Source organism: Dysidea avara, chromosome 3 (genome assembly GCF_963678975.1).
Source record: "Dysidea avara chromosome 3, odDysAvar1.4, whole genome shotgun sequence".
NCBI lineage: Eukaryota > Metazoa > Porifera > Demospongiae > Dictyoceratida > Dysideidae > Dysidea > Dysidea avara.
In genome coordinates, this window is record NC_089274.1 from 33,007,571 (window position 1) to 33,031,099 (window position 23,529).

General features: G+C 39.0%; 1 protein-coding gene across 2 annotated transcripts in view; it reads right to left on the reverse strand.

Annotated features, from left to right (window-relative positions):
• Nucleotides 1-23,529, reverse strand: part of LOC136250766 (RCC1 and BTB domain-containing protein 1-like) — a 123,927-nt gene that overhangs the window by 58,095 nt on the left and 42,303 nt on the right. For both annotated transcript variants that reach the window (XM_066043054.1, XM_066043055.1), the window contains 2 exons: nt 20,504-20,588; nt 8,113-8,180 (listed from right to left, as the gene is read on the reverse strand). In XM_066043054.1, the coding sequence (XP_065899126.1) occupies nt 8,113-8,180; nt 20,504-20,588 (153 nt within the window). The remainder of the gene's footprint in view (nt 1-8,112; nt 8,181-20,503; nt 20,589-23,529) is intronic.

The window sequence follows — 23,529 nt, forward strand, 5'->3', positions numbered from 1 at the left end:
CTGCTAATCAGCTCCAAAGGTGCAAACTAAGAGTTATTGTCACGTCCACAAGATGATAAAAACCATGAATATTTATTTGTATCGCGATTACAGTAGTATTCACTGAAGACTCTTGGAGAAGTGAAGTGTTTTTGGTTACTTTCCCAAAGATCCAAACTGGTAAAAAAATCTACTAAAACTAATTAAATCTCAAATATGGTATAGATTCCTTGTGACTGCATGCACCTCATAGCACGCCATTATTAGTAAAACTCCATAACCTCTCCACTATTTTCTGAAGATAGATGAAGATTAAAAGAATGTTTAACTGCAGAAACACAATGCAGAACTACAAAAGATGACGTTTAGTGCGAAGTCAATGTGATCTAACAAATACGTGTGGTCATGCAAGTTGAAAATGGATAACGCACAATATAAACTATGCTAAACATTTGTACAGCCGCTCCTTTACCAGCTATTGGATATTGCTAGGTGAGTTTTACAAGCCTGAAAGTATTTTGAGGATGCAGTGTTTAGTTGTGTTATCTCTTAAACTCAAAACGTACAGATTTTAAGTGATAGCAATCTAATGTTAACAATAGTGAAAGTTACTTGAAGCAATTTCTTCTGGGTTCAAAGATCTTTACTAGCTAGGTCCCAGAGTAGCTGAATACTTCCATATATAATTCACAACATCCCTTCTTCACCAAGTACTGAAACCACACACATTGTTGTGTGAATTTAATGCTTTTGTTGATGTATAGTGAAACCACTTGCTTATAGACAGGGGTGCAATGTGTATAGTTCTCTATGCATTTGAGATGATTCAGTTTGCAAATTTGGTTAAATGTTTATCCCATGCTGGCTGTTCAGCATTAGTAGTCCAAAGCTCCTATTGGTTATTTAATATCCCTCTGTATGTGTGTACGTGTGTGTGTAAGAAACAAGAAACTTAACTCACTTCACTCCAGTCTACTGGCCCAGCTATTTAAATGGGATTCTGACATCGTCAACTGGGAAACCAGCCTGCCTGGCTGGTACAGCCTCCTGCTGGTTAAACCACTCCTGCCCCAGGAGCCCTTTTTCTGCACTGACTCATATAGCACATAATTATTGTACTTATGTACTGTGATCACAAACACATGCAGAGACACATTTACCCACACATTTGCATGCAGTATAAGTATTTGTCTTGCAGTATATCAGTATAATATCTTGCACATTACTAGGTTACAAATTGAGGCCCTTCAGAGTTCCACTACATGTGCTGCTGCTTACTGATGACTATCACACATTCCGCATGTAGTTTTAGCACATAATTGGTCAGGTATTGTACAATAATCATTTTGCATTAACACATAATGCACACACAAAGCTTTGGTTAAGGTGCTAGAATGATCACGCCTACCCAGTGAACCAGCTCTGGTACACCTGTGCACTACTCATGTCATAATGCTTTCATAAATGCACAAAGTGATGTACTATAAAAACCTCAGCAGTACTTTACCCCCTCTGCAATGTCACAGCTTCTGAAAACTTTCTGGAGGCATGCCCTCAAATATTTTACAATTATTTATGATAAGTCAGTATACTTATATACATCATCAACTTAGTTTATACTTTGTGAAAATAGAGGGAGAGTATCTGCACTTCACAAGTGCTTTCATTTACATTTAAGCTTAGATATCAATTCTTTTAGTTGCTGTATGTAATTACCAGTTACTTTTAAATTATGAAAATACAAGATTTCACTTAGCTTTGCACAAATTACAGTAACTACTGAAGATTTTAGTAATACAGTGGAGGGTTGATTAACTAAACTATATAATGTGAAAATAAGTGAAGGTAAAAAGTCATATTTCAAAACCATTTTCATACAGAACAATTCAATTAGAAGTGCCCAGGAAAGTATCAAATAAACAAAGATAAACAAGATATTATTCTAATAGAGCATACATCAATTGGACATCACATACTACTCCAATCCAGCTTGTTTCAGTACTTTTTATCGCAGTACTACTGTACATTGTCCCTACTCTAGTATAAAATTCCTTTTTCTTATACTTGTTTGTGAACTTTTCTGCAAGTTCATGACCACTAAACACACTATATAATGATGCAAATTAATCTAACTGGATTTTGAAAATAGATCTTTAACACTCGTCCATACAGGAACTGTATATATAGCTATAGCTGTATATATAGCTACAGCTGTATAGCCCTAAAGTTTTTCATTCGTTTAGCAATATTGGTACTAACTATTGACCAGATTTGAAGTCAATAGTTTCCTTCAATCTGTCTGAAACTATGAATCGTTGAAATTGGCAAATTGGATGTGTGCATGGGAAGAACCCTTTTCACAAAATTGGTCACAATACTACACGATTATAATTAATGACAGCACTATGATTATACGGGTAGCTATATGTAAGTAGTCAGCAAATCTTTGCCAATTTGCTAAAGTATAACATACCACGTATTATTGCTAAACTGGATGACTTAGAAGTTGATCAAGTTATTTACAGGTGTAGCTTAACACAAGGTTCACTCACTAACTTTGGTATTAGTAGCAGTTAGCTATAGCTACTATGCGGTTTGCTTGACACATCATATGAAGAAACACAAAGAAAGTCATGAAGGAAAGCATGCTACCAGTCCAGATAATATTGAAGTGAACAAGAGTAGCAGCTAGTGCAAGGGCGGATTCGGGGAGGGGAGGGGGAGTTGGCTCAAAGGGTTGCATGAAACCCCCTTTGGCAGACGTCTGACTGAGAACTGGTGACAAGTTTTTATTCAATTCAATAAAACTAAAATCAGATTATCAGTCAAAGAAACACTTATTACAAGATTTTATATGACAAAACACTTACTTTTTATTATGGTCCAGAGCTTGAATTGAGGGTATATAGGGGTATAAAAAGTATACCTTGTTTAGGTTTTTTCTTTTTTCAGAAATAATACACCTTGCGGTTAGCTACTTGGCAAGTTGCAGCAGTTTATATTTATGAAACAAACTTTTCTGCAGTCAATATCACAGGTGAGAAAGTGAGAGCTATCCCCAAACTACCCCAACAGTGTATGTAAGAATACAGGAGCTGCCGAGCTTGTCTCAGATCAATTTGCTCTAATGGAGCAGTCATACATACATACATTCTAATAGAGCAGTCAAGTAAAGTACATGTATACTCTACTGTTATCGAACAGTCAAGATAGTCTGTTGTCATGTTATCTACTACCCTCCAACATCCAAGAGCTAAGAAGTGAGACTACTATAGTTGTGGCCAAAATACTGACTTTGGGCATAGGGAATATTATAATCTTTCTTTGGGCTTAATATTGCAAACTGATGACTTAAAAACTCTGACAGTTAAAATTATAACCCTGATGTGCTAGCTAACTTACTCCCCCCCCCCCCCCCCCCTCCGGTGAGAAATTAGTATACCTTCATGTTATTTTACAATTTGAGCACTGCTTTTACCTTTGTTTACAGCAATAATACTTCAAATATCACTTGAAATGGCTGTCTTTTGGCAATAGGTGCCTCGAAGAAATAATTATCGTATTTATCTTCTAAAGCTATTACAGCAACTGTAACGGGCATTTCTAAAGGCCTAAATGGTAAGGTTTAACAGTGAAACATTGCTGGGGAGTCTACCATTAAGAGTGGAACTTCCCCTTTAGAAGCATGGATCCGTGCCTGTAGTGAACAGTGTTGGTCGATCACAACAAACATTCAGAGTACACTTGTCTCTGATGATATTGGACAGCTCACTCAGCACGGCACACATGTCTATGGACATACACAAATTACATTGCATAATGTTGTGTAATGTGTAGCTATGCCCGTGAATGGAAGCCCTACTATTGATGAACCTTCACTTGCACAAAAGGATAAAAGGCAAGACAATAGTGCACACATTGTATGTTTATCAATATGCCAAAGGTTTCTTCCTAAGTGAATTTGAAACATTTTTGTGAATTTGAAACATTTTTGTGAATTTGAAACATTTTTGTGAAAGAAGTAGGGCTGTGGCTGTACCCAGTTTTCTGCTATGCTTGACTGAATGCATCAGGCAGGCAGTAGAAAATTCCGTCACATAATTAAAAAAAAAAAAATCTGTAGCAACTTGACAAAAACGTTTTGGGTTGATCTGAGGCACTTTTGGGCTTGATTTACCCAACCAATACTGTCATGTCATTGTGAGGAAAAATCGAGGCAGGTTTTTGGGTGATATTTTATCACAGGCCATGCCCACACCTTCATTGTCCCTGCTATACAGTACTATCGTACTGTATGATATTACAGGTGCTTAATTAATCAGTCATAACTCATGACTGAAACAAGCTGGGACTTGGCTTAATCAGTTCACCATGAACCGGTAAACACATCAAGGTACATGTATAGTACTTTCCTTATATTCTTCCGTGTGCAAAAAGAAGAAGGCCATTTCAGCAAAGAAATGACTACAGTAACTTTTATTAAAACAAAAAGAGCTCTTGGGGCTGTAAAAAAGGGTACTGCCAAGCAAAGTAGGATCAATCAAACAAGCTTATTCAACATGACTGGTAAGAACAAGGACTGATATTAAGTTGCGGCCAAGTGAATGCAGTATTACCCATTCTCTTATTTGTAGCTAGCTATAGCTATAATAAAACTAGAGCAAATACACATGCAACTGTTATTAAATAGTCATTTGGCCGCTTTCTTTGGTAGTGTATGATTTTAAAAGTGGCCAAATGACAATTTAATAACAGTTACATGTGTATTTGACAGGATGATTCTCCCTGCCAATTTCATGTATTTCTATCCATAGGAACCCTATAGAGAGTGACTTATTATCTAAAAGTACCCCAAGTGGAATCACATGGACATTAATTTATTTACTTCAAGGTTGTTGCAAAATATTACTCCAGGTGAATAGCCTTATATGTATCTACAGCATATAAAGTTGTCAACTGTTTATAGTCATTCACTTAAGTCCCCAGACTCCCTAAATTTTGCACCACAATACAACAGCATTTGCAAAAAAAGGCACACCAAGGTTCAAGAACCTGAGGGTATAACCCACTGGACAATTGTATGCTTCACAGTTTTGTAGGTTCTTTACATAGCTATTACTTCCAATATTTGCTAATATATAATTCTTACAACCTAAAAGAAATGTGTTCTAATCTTGATTAAATGCAGCATGTAGGCTTCACAATTTTAACATCAAATTGTAATAACAACCGCAGAATTTGGGTTCAAACTGATAATAGAATATAAACTGAAATAGCCAAGCTGTAAAAAGGATCCAGCCTCCAGGGTAAAAAATTATGAAATCAAAAGTGGCAGCCAAGAAATGGCTGTGATGGCAAAAATTTTAATAACAGTGATTTTGTGTTGCCTCCTCCAAGTTTCATCATGATTTGGCACAAATTCACCTGAATTGTCATTATTAAAATTTTTCCATTAACCCACCATCTAGCCATTTCTTGGCTACTACTTTGATTTAACAAGCTGGCTCTTTTTAAACCAGGTGCGTGCCCACAGCCGGCCAAAGGCTGGCTGTGGGTGCGTGCCTGGTTTACTGAAATTGTTTTTGTAAAAGTGTGTGTGTGTGTGTGTGTGTGTGTGTGTGTGTGTGTGTGTGTGTGTGTGTGTGTGTGTGTGTGTGTGTGTGTGTGTGTGTGTGTGTGTGTGTGTGTGTGTGTGTGTGTGTGTGTGTGTGTGTGTGTGTGTGTGTGTGTGTGTACCTATCTATCTACCTATGTTTGTCCATACGCACCCACATGAACAAAATCGTTTATGGTAAAAGCAGCTTTTACGTAAGAAATAAAAGCGAAATGAAGTCTGTATTAACTTACGCACTGGTAAACTTTACTTTGAGGTGGTTTCTCTTCGGCAGTCTGAAATATGGGTGTGGCGACCCTCCTCAGACTTTGTGAATTACCTTCCTTTCGGGTTTTACAGGCGTATAACAATTGAGAAACAACATTGCAGGCCTCGTAGACTACCAGGAATAGCCTATCCCTTCAAGTTGGAAAAGGGGCGTATCCTCGATGTATGCGAACGAAAATGAAGAGCAGCTTTGAGGCTTTGCCGAGAGAATTTGTGGGAAAAACACTATAGTCAAGCTACAAAACAATTTAGAAGATACTTCTGTGCGTAATATGTTGTTAAAAGCGGTTTGTTTAACAAGCGCTTCCTTAGCAATGCATAGAAATGTATTTGAAGAATTACGAAAATTTCATGAATTATGAAATCCAAGAATTACAATAAATTACCATTATCGTACAACATAATAAAAATAGTAATACATAGTTTGTTAATTCCAGATGAGTTAGCTAGCTGCATGGCGCCTGGTTTTTAGAAGTAGCACAACATCAACTTGTTATCTTTACTGCAGGAATCGTTGAAGAATTTTCTGTGTATTTGTGTATATACCTTTGTGTATAATTAAAATATTTGACTGATTATCATGTAGCTAAAAACAGAGGTAATTATAATTTTTCAGTAATGATCAGACAAATGTCAGACCAGCTTTATAGTTGATCTGACATGGCTACCAGCCAACAACACTATTTACCTCAATATGGGCAATTGGAAATGGAAAACGAAAGCGGTCAAATCATCACATAAATCTATTTTACAGTGAAACTCTCATTTAGTGGCCACTTCTTCAAGACCACCTTGTTAAAGACCACTCTGTACAAAGACCATGTTGTAATTAGGTCCCAATGATAACTAAGGCATACTCAATGACTTCATTAATAAGACCACTTTATGGTCACCATTTTATAAAGACCACCTCTTTACAAAGACCACCACTTTACAGTGAAATATTTGATAAGTTCCAAACATGTATTTCATGACTCAAAGAAATATTTTGATCCACACTTCATTCAAGTCATCTGGCTATCCATACCAGTTTGTACCAGAATGTGTCACACAAAAATACTCTATGCAAGTAAAGTGTAACCATAACGTACTGACTACTGATCAAAGGTCTCATAAGATGACCTCAAGAGCCTTTTTAGCTAACCTAGCTGTTTTGGTAAAGTGATGTTTGGAACTTAGCTATTATTACAATGTGAAGCGGTGCACATGGTCTTTGTACAGAGGTGGTCTTATAAAAGGTGACTATGAAGTGGTCTTTTAATAAGGTCATTAAGCATGCTTTAACTATACGTATTTGAAGCCTACTTTCAATGTGGTCTTTGTACAGAGGTGGTCTTTGCAAGAAGGTAGTCTTAAGAGGTGGCCACTAAATGAGAGTTTTACTCTAGGATACATTTATACAATTTGACCGTTCCTGTTTTCCATTTCCATTTTCTGTTTCCAGTTTCCATAAAATACGACGATTCATGTGCCCCAAATATCAATTGTTGTCTCGAAAGTGCAGTGGCCATTACATTTCACTATCAGCTATGTTCAGCCCGTTACACAGCATTACAAATAAAGAACAGTATTAGAATAGCGTCTGCAATCAATCCAGTCACCACAGAAAATATGGACAATTCCGGACTTACAAATGCACTGCAGGGAAGCCATGCATTGTGCTACCGCGAATCGACACCTTGGCTGTCAGCAAAACTAAATGGGACATAAAGGAGGATAAAGGTAAGTCCATGATGCATGCATTGTACGTACTGCGGTGTGTCTCGAGATGAAGCAATGTCGAACTGTGAAAAAATCAAGCCCATAGCCTTAGCCGTTATCAAGTTACGCTTGCCTGAAGGAATCAGGCAGGCAGGTAGGCAGTTAGTCAGCAGAAAATTCCACTGAAAACTTTTTTTTAAATTTCGTAGCAATTTATTGGAAGCCTTTAAAATTGTACTGAAGGTATTTTTGGGCTTGGTTATACCTAACCAATACTGCAAGGCGCCAGGATGGTATTGTGAAGTTGGTTTTTGGGTGATATTTGGCCACAAATCTCCATGATCCCTAATATACAGTACTACTGTACTGTATGATAAATCACCATAGCCATTCTTCCCTACATACTTACATGCTAGCTACAACAATGTCATATGATACATACAACACATGCATGCATATATACAGCATGTATGAATGCACATGTACTAGCAGTAGTAAGAATGGCTTTGTACAATGTACACAACAACTATGATTGTGCATATATATTTTACCTTTCCTCTATCAGTTACTGCATATGAAGAATCAGAAGTACATGTGATCATTTCACACTTTGCATCACCTACATAATATTTAAACACAATAGTGTATATAAAAATTAAAGATCCAACCAATAAAAACAATACACGTGCAGATTCATTCTCTCATCTTCTACAGTTATACAAATACATTGTTGAAAAGACACATACAGTGGACTTCAGTTGCCTAGAAATATCGCTAGTAAATGAAATCCAGAAGTATTCAGAGCTACTGATGTCTACATTGCACACTTTTAAATAAATTGGTAAAGAAGTGTGCGCATATTATTATTATTATGTACATTTAGTTTTGTTTTATATATCCAATGGAATGGAAGTGACTCAGTTGCTAGAATCTAAAGTGGATTAGACTATATTACATATAAACACTTCCACATCATCAACCTAATTTATTCATTTCACACATGACCCAATCTGGGGGATATTCTATGAAAGCAGGTCAGACTCACTGTGACCTGGTTGACCAGACTCTCCATTTTTAGTTGCCCACCCACCATCCCCAGTATCATGTGTAATAGTTTAAAAACCACCTGTTGGTATATTTGTACTCTACTATTGTAATAGACACCATTTGTATGTGTAGATGTATCCATGGTGAAACTTAGTGGGCACAGCTTTAGCCACTGGCACATTAAACGACTATGTAGCATAAAAGGTAACCTTTTGCAATTCGAGGCTGCCCAGGTCCAGTCATGGATTTTGTCTCCTTTCTCTGCCCTTTCAAACACACTTATGTAACAACTTTAAATAGACTGTAGGGCCAGGTTTCCTACAAACTTTCAGCACTTGTGCTGTAAAGCCTTAATAATTTTTTTTTTTTTTTTTACAAATTAATGACATAAGATAAAACAGTACATAATAAACAAAAACAAATTATCTTACATATGGGCCTCAGCGACCTGCACAGCAATTGGTGCCTCAGCAATGGGACAGCGCAAACTGGAGCTGGCACCGCGAATGCACATAATTGCAGACCTCAACAAAGAGAAGCTCAATTTACATCTCAGCCATCCCATCACTATTCCATAGGAAAGACTGTGCTTTGCACTCAAAAGGTTGGCCAATCTCTTATAAAACTGAGTAGCAGCATCACCCATTCCACCAGTAGTAGTAAAAATTAAGGGAGTAAATGAGGCATTCTCTACTTCATGAACCCATTGTTGGTATTCACGTCTCTTTTCCTTGTCATGACGTCGGTATGCAGAGTGTAGGGATTGATTTGAGGGTGCACTAGGGTTAAAAATTCTGACATCAAAGTATGACCTCTCAAATCGTCCTCCCCAAAAACCATTAGCTGCAATGTCAAGCCTTGCATTATCATCACGATTAGCTGTTTTGTATTGAAGGGTCTCACCAGAAAGAGGCTGAAGGTGGGGTTCAGTGACAACATTGTTACAGACCTCAGAAAGTAAATTGGCAGTTAGATCACGCACTTCATTATGTCTCAGAGAAGGAAACCCACCCTTTGGGCAAGACAGAGCATGTTCTATGGTAAAAGAGTGACCACAGGCACAGGAAGTAGGGCAGGCAGATGGTAGCCAATGATAGCAAGCACAATTGCATCACGAAAAGCAGTTTTATGAAGCACAAAATTATGCGACTTCAATGGAAGACAAGAGAGCCAATTCGATGCACCCTTCTCCTGAGCCAACATGACTGAGGAACGCATGCTAGGAGGAAGTTCATCGAACAAATGATTGGCAGATTGAAGTTGCTCTTGATGGCTCCTAGAGTGAAACTTGGATCGCAACTGAACCTGTGCATCAAGACAGTCACCTAGTTGATGTATCTGAGAGATAATCAAGCCAACGAGACCAACATTTACTTCTACAGAGCAGGAACACTGCTGTGACACAACATTCGAAGGATCAAACACACCAAGGCCTCCTAGCCGCACAGGCAAGGCAAATAGCTTTCTCTCAACATCACCAGGGACAGTTCGACCCAATAGACTAGGAAGGAAAACAGATTTAACAAAATGTTCAAGAGGAAGGAAAAGGTCTGTAGAACAAGAAGAAACACGAAAAAAATAGTTCCATCGGAAAGAGAGACCATGACAAAAAGCAGCATAGGAAGCATGTGGTTGTGTTTCGGCAAAGAGGCTCAAGGTCTTAAGATCATCAATCCAGCCATCCACTTTACGTCTCAAAAATAGCTGTTCAAAGGCAGGAGTGCCAATTACACCTCCCAGATAACGGTGTCCTTCAGCAGTAACCTGAATGTCACAGTCTCCAAAAATTGTTCTAGCATCAGTTAAAACAGTTTCCTTGACTATCAAGATAGTTTTAGTAGCATTTGGAAAATAGCCATAACGGGGCCCTACGGAAGATAACAAGTCCCATCATTGCTTAAGCTTGGAAAGCTTGCCACCAGCAACAGAGTCATCAGCATACCAGCACTGCTTTACTAGACCAGTAAGACGAGAAATCAAGGGAAAAGTACCGATAGTGTACATAGCCATAGCGAGAGGATCACCCTGGGTAGTCCCTTCACTAGAAAAGATGGTACGACCTCCAGTAAACAAAAAAGCATCAGTACGATAAGTGTTAATTAAAATGGGAGCAAGAGAAGGGCAGAGGACCTCAACGTTTCGGAGTGTTACTTGACGATTTAACTCATTGAAGGCATTCTTAACATCAACAAGGAGAACACCATCAACATTCTTAATAAATAAACATTCTTAATTCAACATTCTTAACAAATATCAACATTCATCAACATCCATCAACATTCTTAATAAATAAATAAACATTCTGCTACCTTGAATGTATTACATTTTTCAATGCTTTTGATTTGATGCATGCATGTGTAGTGGACCTGAAACCTTATGCATACACCTTATGCTATTGTAGCCTTAATGTGTCTATTGTAGATGTATGCTATTGACCCTTTGATATTTTTGTAATATAATTGTATTCTGCTGAGGCAGCTGAGAGTCTTTGTAGTGAACTGTGTATGAGTGGTTTGTTTATTGTGTTGTCTAATCCAGTCGATCCTAGCTACCGATTGCTCCCCAAGGTCGCCTACTACATTTGGCGTAGTTGGCAGGATACACCTGAAGCGATTAAACCTGGTACCGTGGTCTTGTTACGGTACCCGAACAGGTCAGATCCTGCTTTGTACTCAGTAGTTTCTCGCTTTGTTTATCCCTAGTGTGCAGTTGGCGGCGACCCCCTCAATGGATTCAGGACAGGACTCGCAGGGTGCACAATTGCAACCGGAAGCAGTGACAGCGGCCAGAACTTCTAGACCTGTTATCACGCCAGACGCCTTCGATGGGGATAACGGCTGGGACGAGTGGATAGGTCACTTCAACAGTGTGTCAAGGGTGAACGAATGGAACGATCAGACCAAGTTATTATGGCTTGAAGTCCGACTTGTTGGTAAGGCCCGGAAGGCTTGGAATCGTCTCACCCCAGAGGAGAAAAACAACTACAATTCAGCTGTCGTTGCCCTTCGGAGGCGCTTTGAGCCAGAGAGCAGGCGAGATCTCTATGCAGCCGAATTCCAGACCCGTGGGAGGAAATCAAACGAATCTTGGGGAGAACTAGCCGATAATTTACGGAGTTTAGCAGACAAGGCATTTCCGGATTTGGATGAGACAGCTAAGGAGAAGCTGTCAGTCGACCGTTACCTTACTTTGTTAGAGAAGCCCGAAGTTTCGCTTGCAGTTCGCCAGCGTCGTCCTAGAACACTCAATGATGCAGTCAGTGCTACTCTCGAGATCGAGGCCTTCATGTCATTGGGAAACCAGGCACTAAGCCGCCACTCTGCTACTCCCAGATCCACTGTTGCTAGCTTGGACAGTTCCATTAATGCTTCCTTCGCGAGTAGAGACGACAAGATGTGTGAAATGCTACAAACCCTCATGTCACGCATGGATCAGATGGAGATCACTATTGCTCGACGTTTGCCAGTGGATAACCAAAGCAGCGACGCAGTCAGCACTCCAAGACCGAGGGGGCAAGACAGAACCGACTCAACAAGGCGTGGACCAATTGTCTGCCACAAATGCGGCCAAGCTGGACATTATGCTAGGGGGTGTGCTAACCGCCGATCGACAGCTGAGTCGGGAAACTAACAGCCCTCCCTGCGTCGGGTCAAGCAGACGAGGGCTTGGATAGTGTGACCCATGTGAACAATTTTATTTCTAATGATTCAATTTTATTGCGGGAAATTGATCCCGCTAATGCTTATCACGTAACTGGGATAGTAAGTAATGTGCCAGTAAGGTTTATGGTGGATACAGGGGCAGCAGTTAGTCTCATAAGGGAAGACGTGTGGACACAACTAACATCTATGGGAGACATAAAGCTGGAAACTTGGAATAAAAAATTAGTTGGAGTAGAGGGCAGCCCATTGTCAGTCCTAGGAGCAACTACACTTGATGTTACATTAGCTGGAACAGTGGTAAGTGGTGATTTCCTAGTTGCGAAGGCATTGAGTGCAGAAGATATTATGGGTTTGGACTTTCTAGAAGGCCAGGGGTGTGTTATTAACACAGGCCAAGGTGTCATCCACATGAAGGGAAAAGCCATCCCACTTAGTAGGGAAACCAAAGCACATGTCAGCAATGTAAGCATTAAGGCATGTGAGAGACTACACATACCAGCCTATAGTGGAATTGAAACATTGGCACAGATTCCCTTTGAGGGAGAAGTAGACCCAGCTGTTAACTGGATAGTTGAACCCTTGTTATCAGATGATATGCCAGCCTTAGTAGCTAATGCTATTGTTACACCTTTTAAGCAAGGGGGAATCACCACTGTACCAGTGAGATTGATCAACCCTTCTCCTCAACCAATTGTGATAAACAAGGGTATGAAACTTGCCCAGTTGGGCAGTTGTGCTGATAATTGTACTGTCAGAACTGTTGATATAGCCACTGAAAACCAGCCTCCAATTGACATACCTTTACAGAAGCAACAAGCGTTGTGGAACATGGTTGAACAGTGTGATGAAACATTGTCCGAAGAGCAGCAACTGAAACTTTACAATCTGTTATTAAGCCATGCTGATATTTTTGCCACTAGAGATGATGACCTCGGGAGGACCAATCACCTCAGTCACACTATCAGCACTGGGAGTCACATGCCCATTCGTCAACAAGCTAGAAGGATGCCACCTTACCAGAGAAGTGAGGTAAAAGAACTGCTAGAGAGCATGCTAGCCAGAGATGTTATCCAACCATCCAAAAGTCCATGGGCATCCCCAATTGTTGTGGTGAGAAAGAAAGATGGCTCTGCAAGATTCTGTGTCGACTACAGAAAACTGAACTCTATTACCCACAAGGATGCCTATCCACTACCAAGGATAGATGACACATTGGACACGCTAGCAGGATCCCAGTGGTTCTCCACACTGGACTTGGTCAGTGGGTATTGGCAAGTAGAGGTAGCCGAAAGTGACCGTGCCAAGACTGCTTTCATAACTCAGGAGGGGCTATTTGAATTTAAAGTCATGCCATTCAGACTCTGCAATGAACCAGCAACATTTCAGAGACTCATGAATTTGGTGCTGGCTGGTGTTCAATGGTCCGAATGTCTTGTCTACCTCGATGATATTATTGTGCTGGGCAAGACATATGAAGACCACCTCCAGAATCTTAGTACAGTGCTACACAAACTACAGTGTGCTAACCTTCGCTTGAAACAGCCAAAATGCGCCTTTTGCAGGAAGGAAGTCTTATACTTGGGACACAAAGTATCCAGGGAGGGAGTATCTACAGATCCAATGAAGGTTGAGAAGGTTGCTAATTGGCCAACACCAACTACCACACAAGAAGTGCAGCAGTTTCTGGGCCTTTCATCATATTACCGCAAATTTATCCAGAATTTTGCTTCCATTGCAAGGCCTTTGCAGCATCTGACTGAGCGTGGTAGAACTTTTGCTTGGACCACTGAATGTGCTAATTCTTTTGCAGTATTAAAGCAGCGGCTCACATCAGCACCCATCTTAGTATTTCCAGACTGTTCCAAACCCTTCATCCTGGACACAGACGCCAGCCAGGATGGTATTGGTGCTGTTTTGTCCCAAACTCACGAGGGAGCTGAGAGGGTAGTTGCCTATGCCAGCCGCTCTATGACCAAGGCTGAACGGAAGTATTGTGTCACAAGAAAAGAGCTCCTAGCTGTGGTTGTCTTCACCAAACTGTTCCGACCATACCTCTTAGGCCAATCCTTCAAGCTACGAACAGATCATGGCTCCTTAACTTGGCTCTAAAACTTCAAAGATCCCTGTGGATAGCTGGCCAGATGGTTAGAGCAGCTTCAGGAATTTGACTTTGAGATTGTACACCGTAGAGGAATCAAGCACCAGAATGCAGATGCATTGTCTAGGCGGCCATGCCGACAATGCCAATGACTTGATAGTGAATGTGATGCCAGTGGTAATACTGTGGTTAATGATGTGTGTATCTCACAGGTCCCACCAGTTGAACCAGTGCCAACTAGTATGGCTGCTCAAGTACAGGGCAGTGAACCAAATGAGAGCATTAGAGAAGTGCAGTTAGCAGATCCCATGATTGGACCAGTTTTGAGAACCAAGGAAGCAGGTACACCACCAACAGCAGAATTGACTACTGCAAGCAACCACCACACCCGCCAGTTAGTACAGCAGTGGGATCAACTTGTCATCAAGGATGGAATATTGTATCGGAAGTTTGAATCTAGTGATGGCACAAAGAATAATTTCCAGATGATTATCCCCACACAGCTACAAGAGAAGGTGTTAAGTGAGATACATGGGGGTAGATTGAGTGGGCACTTGGGGGAAACTAAAACACTGCAAAAGGCTAGAGAACGATTTTACTGGCCTGGAATGTCAAGGAGTGTAAGTGACTGGTGCAGAACATGCCCCAGCTGTGCAGCCCGCAAAGGAACCGGCCAAAGGAGACGTGGAGCTTTGCAAAATATGAAGACAGGATACCCCCTTGAAGTAATAGCAATGGATATAGTAGGACCATTTCCCCCTAGTAAGTCTGGTAATAAGTACATCTTGGTAGTGTCAGACTATTTTACAAGGTGGGTGGAGGCCTTTGGCATTCCCAGCCAAGATGCAGTGACAGTAGCTAATTGTATTGTGGACTCAGTGTTCTGTAGATGGGGAGTACCTAGTCAGCTTCACTCTGATATGGGAGCACAGTTTGAGTCTCTGATTATCAAGGAAATTAGTAAGATCTTGTGTATAAGTAAAACACACACAGCTCCCTACCATCCGCAATGTGATGGGCTAGTGGAGCGATTGAACAGGACCATCTTGGCAATGCTGGCAACAATGGTCAATGACCATGGTAATTTATGGGAAGATCATTTACCAAAGGTATGCTTTGCTTATAACACAAGCACCCATACTTCTACTGGCTACACTCCATTTTATATGATGTATGGGAGAGAAGCAAAAATACCCGCAGATATTGTCTATGGCACTCCTACAGAACAACCCCAGACTCATTCCCAGTATGCAAGTAATCTACGTCATTCATTGGAGAAGGCATACTCCCAAGCAAGAAAGGAAATGAACACAGCTGCCCAAAGGCAAAAGTCCTTATATGATAAAAAGGTGCATGGAGAACCCTATAAGGTGGATGACTTAGTGTGGTTACTAAATCCTGCAGCTCCTAAAGGGAAATCCCGGAAACTGAATTGTCCTTGGGTTGGACCATTCCGGGTGGTAAAGAAATTGTCTGATATTGCCTATCGCATTCAAGACACTCGCAGTCGCAGGAAACGTCAAGTAGTACATTTTGACAGACTTAAACCATGTGATCCAAACATGAGAATTGCACAAGGCAACCAGCCAACCAGGAATACATCACCTGCACCAGCTCCAGCTATTAACACAGAACCCCCAGGAACAAACCTACAGTTGTTAGATGATGATGATATGGATAGTCAACCAGCAGAAATACAAACACATCCCACCACAGCAATGAGGGATCAGCCGAGACGCTACCCAACAAGGACATTTAGAAGGAGACCAGCTCGTTATGCTGATGGCTATGAGTGAACATGGGACATGTTCTTATGGAACCGGGAGTAATGTAGTGGACCTGAAACCTTATGCATACACCTTATGCTATTGTAGCCTTAATGTGTCTATTGTAGATGTATGCTATTGACCCTTTGATATTTTTGTAATATAATTGTATTCTGCTGAGGCAGCTGAGAGTCTTTGTAGTGAACTGTGTATGAGTGGTTTGTTCATTGTGTTGTCTAATCCAGTCGATCCTAGCTACCGATTGCTCCCCAAGGTCGCCTACTACACATGTATGCTAATTATTTTGTGTTCAGATAGTGATCAACCCTCAAGAGTTATTACAGTGATTTTTGTTGGTTAATACATCAAAACATGCATAGTGTACTTTCAGCCATAATGTATCATGCTCAGAGTCTACTCTGGAAAATAAAACAGTGACTTAAGGATTATATAATAAACTTAAGAAATAATAAACAGTAAACTTGTCAATTGTAAGGTTGCCCTTTGAATGTTACCTTTTGTCATGGTATAAATACAGCCGAGGAGGTTGGACACGCTCTAAGCGCCACTAAAACAAATTACACAAAAATTGTTTTATTGAGGAGGGTAATAAGCCAATCTCAGTGTAATGCAGTGAATCATCATTGTTCTGTTTATAAAAAACATACATGACAAGTCTGGTGAAGTTGTATACACCAAACCACAACTTATTAATTTCTTACAATTTTTACAAAACAAAGTACATTGTCTTGAAGCTTATGTGAAGCATGTTCTGAATATCTAACAAATACCAACAAGCCCCATCATTTTTCAGTTTTGTATTGTATCTATTGAGAGTCACATGAAATACCAAATAAAACAATGCAATTAAAAACAATATATTTAGGTAGCGCTTAGGGCATCCTCTGGTATAAATATAAATATAGCAGTACTATAACACTAGATCTCTCTGCTAAATGACTCTGCAAAGATTACTGTTGAAACTCTACAAGAAGTTTTATTGAGAACTGGCTGACAGATTTCTACAAAAAGTTTTGCTGAGGATTAGCTGATAAGTTACCAGAAGAACTTTATTGTTGGTAAATGCTATTATTATGTATGGGCTATAAGATATCTTAAATTTAAGTTCTTCTTGAAATCAGAGCCTCTATGATAGCAACACATTATTTGAAATGCTGACCACAACATTGTGAACATTAATATTGTCTAACCTGAAAACCACACGTTTTATCAAAATTATGTAAATGCATGATAAAATGTGTTTGTAGACAAAAGCCCTAGAAATGTTCCATTCAAATACATTTGATATTTTGTTTATGGCCCACCCAACATTTAACCATATAATTCCTATAGAGGAAGCCATAAAATAGATTGTTTAGTAGAGAACAATTTGCATTTCTTGTAAGCTACAAATTGGTGTTTACAGCTGGATTAGTTACCATCTATAATAATTGGAGATTGGACTGCTTAGGGGATGCTGGCAAGTAGTAAACAACAGTGTAACAAAATTCTGGTTTAATAGTGAAATACCTTAAAGTGACTAAATTTAGTGATACACTAAATTTGGCGATTTTGTATATTGGAAAAGTTAGCACATACAAAATTTAGCGATTTTATGAATTTGTGAATTCATGTAATTAATTAACCATACATTTTTGCAGGTTTAGCATGTACTAAAATTTAGTCAAAAAACCAACGTTGCTAAAATTGCTAAATTTAGTGTATCACTAAATGTCTCTGCAAGTTTCCTGAAGAAGCAGAAAGGTAGCATGCGTAGTTTCTTAGCTGTTAAATTCATACCGCTTGTGGCAGATAGAGTGAAAGAGTAGGTAGCATGTCTTGCTGTATTTGTTTCAACTGCTTCAATAAAATGGTGAAAAACAGACACTACATTGGTCAATTGTTCTACCCAAGTTGAACAAGACTCATAGTTTGGTGTAAGATTCATTATGCTGTACCAAACACTTATCTGGTTGTATAGATTCCATTTGAAGTTGGTTAATAGCATTGCTGGTGAAATATTCACTGATGTGTACTTGCCAGTAGCCACCTGTCACAGTGATATTTCCTTCAATGTCACAAATGTGCTTTATATAACACAACTCAATGAACAGGAATGTCTGCACCTTAAACCAATTGAGAGAAAAACATCCTTTTAGTACATTGCACACCATAGCCAAGATGGGTAATATTTTACTAGGTGTTTCCAATCACTAGGGACACATCATATACTGTCTATCAGCAACAAAACCAATAGAAAAGTAGTGTAAATGGTTTCTAACATATCCTGTACCTTAGTATTAATAGTATTAATATTAATTTTAGGGAAAATGCACATCCTGTGAATCCTGCTCAATTACATACAAATCAATCATTATAAAAATAATGATAATCTATCCAATGTTCATCTAAAAGATTCTTGAACGAAGCGAATGAATCAGCATTAACAATGTAATCTGGTAAACTATTCCAGTCATTGATTACTCTATTTGAAAATGTGTAGGCCCTTGCAAACTTGTTAAAACTCTCCTTATACAAGTACATGAAAAAATTTGGAATTTCAACTAGAGTAGGGACCATAGCACATCGATAAAAAGTACTGAAACAAGTTGGAGTAGTCCATGATATTAAATCACAGTAAAAACAATAAGAAGTGTTATATATCCCTACTGTGCATTTCCGTTATGGTATCTTGAGCACAGAAGGGATATAACACTTCTTATTGTTTTACCATGATTTAATATCATGGACTACCCCAACTTGTTTCTAGTACTTTTATCGATGTGCTATGGTCTCTACTCTAGTTGAAATTTTCATGTACTTGTTTGTTAAATTTTTTTGTAAATAATTTTATTATGACTGGTGAACCCACGCATACCGCATCTGAAATGGCGCCGTGTATCAATTATAGTCTGAAAAGTGAAATATTCATTACACTTCATTGTCAGCTATGTTCAACCTGTTACACGTACAGCATTTCGAATCAAGAACTGTTCGAAAAGCACCTCTACAATCATAATAGCCACTATGAAAAATACAGACAATTTTCGTTTCAAAGGGAAGCCATCGTGTGCTCTGCCAAATCGACACCTTTTGCTTTCAGCAAAGATGAATGGCACACAATGGAGGACACTGGTAAGTCCATGCAGAACGCATTGTACATACTGTGGTATGTCAAAAGGTACCTCTTGGACCGAAACAATGTTGAACAGTGAAAAAATCAAGCCCCTAGCCTTAGCTGTTATCGAGTTACGCTTGTCTGAAGGCATCAGTCAGTCAATCACTAGAAAATTCCATTGAATAAAATTTTTTTAAATTCCGTAGCAACTTGTTGAAAGCGTTTCGGGTCGATCTTAAAGTTTGTTTGGGCTTAGTTTTACCTAACCAATAGTGCCTTATGGTCATCTGGGAAAATTGAGGCTGGTTTTTGAGTGATGTTATTTCGTGGGGCACGCCTACTCCTTTGTGGTCCCTACTATACAGTTACCATCGTACTGTATGATATAATTTGAAATTGTGGCCTCTTGTAGATGTTAAGTAGTTGGGGAGAAAAAGAATGAAGCATCAACATTAAGTAGACCATGTAACATCTGATATACTAAATTATGTCTCCTCGCTTCCTTCTATAGTACAAGGATGGTAATTTGAGGTGTGATAAGTGCTCAGTATAAGCGCTTTGCCTTTACCTGTAGGTAAAGGCTAGCTAATGTCTAGTAGTTGTGAATGGTATGCAAGTTGTAGTCAGGCACATGCCATATACGTAGTACGTATGTTCATGTTTAGCTGTCGAATATCTGAGAAAACATTTGAAGGGGACAAGTGGGTTCTACCACAAGTGAAATACACGTTTCAGCCAATTAGATTATTAATGGTGACAACAAAGGTGTGAAGAGTAGAGATGTGCGGTTTAGTTCCATTACAAGTTCCAACCTGTAACAACCATTAACTTTACACATGCCATAAAGAGGATGGCCTATGATGTCAGTATGTAAAAAATACAATTGATATTCATGTATTTTCTATGATGCACCCAATCATTTTGAAACAGATAAGAAAGGGTACAAAAGTTGCTATGTATCATGAAAGGAAGAGAGTCCAGGAGTGCATGGAGTGTTCTAGTTGGTACATCGGGTTGTAAAATGTAACAATAAACAATAGCAATAAACAACATTTATAGCTGTAAACAACATTTATAGCTGTAAACAACTTTATACCTGGTGTATGTCACACCCTGTAGTGTATCCAACTACAGATACATTTGATTATAGACTGAATGACTGCCAATAATAGCATTCAAATGTTTTGATTTCACATTTGAATGCTCAAACTTCTGAATTTCAGTACATACTACTCTCCTCCACATACTTACCAAGTGGAACCTGATATGGAGTACTGCAATTAGTAGTAGATCCATCACCAACTTGACTGTTTCCATTGTAGCCCCACACAAACACCTGTGTAGATGCACAAAGTGTACATACATTTACATACATCCATAATTTTATCAATGTAAACTAACAATTGTTACCAGATCTCTAAAACCCCACATGCTCACACACATTTTGAATTCCTAGTTATTACATTTATGTCAATGGAATGGTCAACCAAAGTTAAGTCCTAGAATTTGAGAGCTTTTGAAGCTATAGTGCTATGGAGTGATAACAACAGAATGACAGACTGAATGTGCAGTTCACTACGTATCTTCGTTTTCTCATACTTTTTTGTCTTTGCCTTGGTCATAGGAAACACAACTTACCCAGTAATGAATTTTTTCCTCTTTATGGAGAACATGATGGTGTAAGTTAGAGCTCTGTACAAAATTGTTATATAAGTTTAATTAAGCACCTGTTCCCTATTATCACTTTACAACATGAGGTATATTAATGCTCATATCTGTGTCACCTTGAGAGAACTGATGTTTGTGGACTCCTCTTGCAACACATTTTTGCTGTTATAGCACCTTCTTTCATTGTGCTTAAAAGCATAAGATAATTTTTTAAATAATTTGTTAACATTTCACCCATTTAATGCGGCCTACTGTAGTAAATGACTGCAATGATGTTAATGCATTGATGAATTACAACATAAATACAATTATTTTTGTACTCTAATACAACACTCAGATTGCTGGAGCTGTTGAGCTATAAATTTTTCATAGATACAGTAGAAATTATGGAAGGCAGACAGGGGCGTAGTTAGCCTTCAGGATTTCCTGGCTGACTGTCCCCATGAAAACTATTTAGCAAGAAATGCGAGCCTATCTCTGTGGACTCCTTATTACACATTTGTTATCGAAAAACTTTTTACATTACATACCCTAGCTAGTTACTGCACTGCTATTTGTGCAGCTTATTAGGCTAAGCTATTACTGCATGAATAATATAGAAACTAAACTAAACAATGATAGACCAACTTAGCCTCCAGTCCCAACATCAGACTTCATTTTCACTGTTCTGTCTTCTATACTTGCACACAGCGCTTAATAACAACTCCAGCCCCAGTATCAACTTCTTTTTCACTCTTCTATCTTCTCTACTTACACACATTGAATACTTTAGGCATACTTCAAAGCCAACATTGAGAAAGCTTGAATAAACAATGACCCTCTTACCACAAGTACACAGAAAGATTTGGAGTTTTCAACTAGAGTAGGGACCATACTGTAGCACATCGATAAAAAGTACTGAAACAAGCTGGAGTAGTGCTCAATATTAAATCACAGTAAAACACTCTGCAATTTACGCATACCAAAATAAATGATGCCATGTGCCCCAGTTATATCAATTATCATCTAAAAAGTAAAGTATTCATTACGCTTCGTTGTCGGCTGTGTTCAACCCGTTACACAGCAGTACAAATCAAGAACTGTTTGAAAAGCACCTCTGCAATCAAAATAGCCACTATGATAAATATGGACGATTTCCGTTACGAAGGGAAGCCATCATGTGCTATCACCAAATCAACACTTATCACTGTCAGCAAAGATGAATGGGACACAAAGGAGGACACTGGTAAGTCCATGAAGAATGCATTGTATATACTGCGGTATGCCAAAAGGCACTTGTCAGGCAGAAGCGACATCGAACAGTGAAAAAATCAAGCCCGTAGCCTTAGCTGTTATCAAGTTACGCTTGTATGAAGGCATCAGTCAGTTTCTCAGTCAGTCACTAGAAAATTCTGTTAAATAATTTTTTTTAAAAATTCTGTAGCAACTTGTTGAAAGTGTTTAGAGTCGATCTGAAAGCTTGTTTGGACTTAATTTTACCTAACCAATACTGCCACATCGTCGTCAGGGGAATTTGACACTTTTTTGGGTGATATTATTTCGTGGGTCATGCCTACTGCTTTGTGGTCCCTACTATACAGTACTATCGTACCGTATGATAAATGGCCTATGGCACGAATTGACTTTTGTCTGTCTTTCATCAGTGTACCATTACATGTCTAATCAAACAATTATTTTATATCCAGTACCATTGTCCACTAAGCAGTTTCAACATATCAAAGCACATGTTTGACTGCTGAAATCTTAAAATGTTATCACACAATGATAGGAATTACATAAAAGTTTACTAAATTGATGGAGGAATCTTGGTAAACTCAATTGCTGATGATACTATTATAGCAACTGTTGGAAAGTATTACAAAATGCTCCAAAACAGTAGAAAGTATGTATTTTAGTCTGTATCAATTACAGGCATGCCCAGACAGGTACCGCCAATACTAGGCTTGCTGCTGGGTATTTGGAAAAGGCGGATATGGGCAGACATGGACATGGACGTGAACATGGACATGGGCGCAAACACGGACACGGACATTTTCAACATACACTTTTAACATTTATACAACAGTTAACTTTCATACCTAATTCTGTTCTGTACAGCAGTCTCACCCAGACATGGTCTTCATGTAGCACTTAATTATCCATTTATAAGCTTATTTGCGGAGGATTGGCTAGCACGCTACAAATATTCTAGATGATGCACTGTTGTACAAGTGCTCTAGAAATCTACTGTAGTATGTAATTGTAGAGATCCACTCCAGTTTACTGTCATAGGCCAGCTCCAGGAGCTCTCAGCTTTCAGTATAAGATGCAGGTGCTTAGGTCCTGGCTTGTGGGGCTAAGTTGGGAATGCCAGCTGAATCTATGTGAGTATGCACTAGATTTCTATAGCGTATGTACAACAGTATATGTGACTGAATTTTGGAAAAATGTTCCAAATCGTACATTAGAAGTTTCGAGATAAACAGTTTTAAGACGGCATAACTTGAAAAGAATAACTAGTATACGTATGAAATTTACACAAAATGTGCATCGATCTATTACCTTTCAGACCACTTCCAGTGCAGTTTTCCACCAAATAAGATAGAAAATCTGAGCAGTTGGATGAGTGA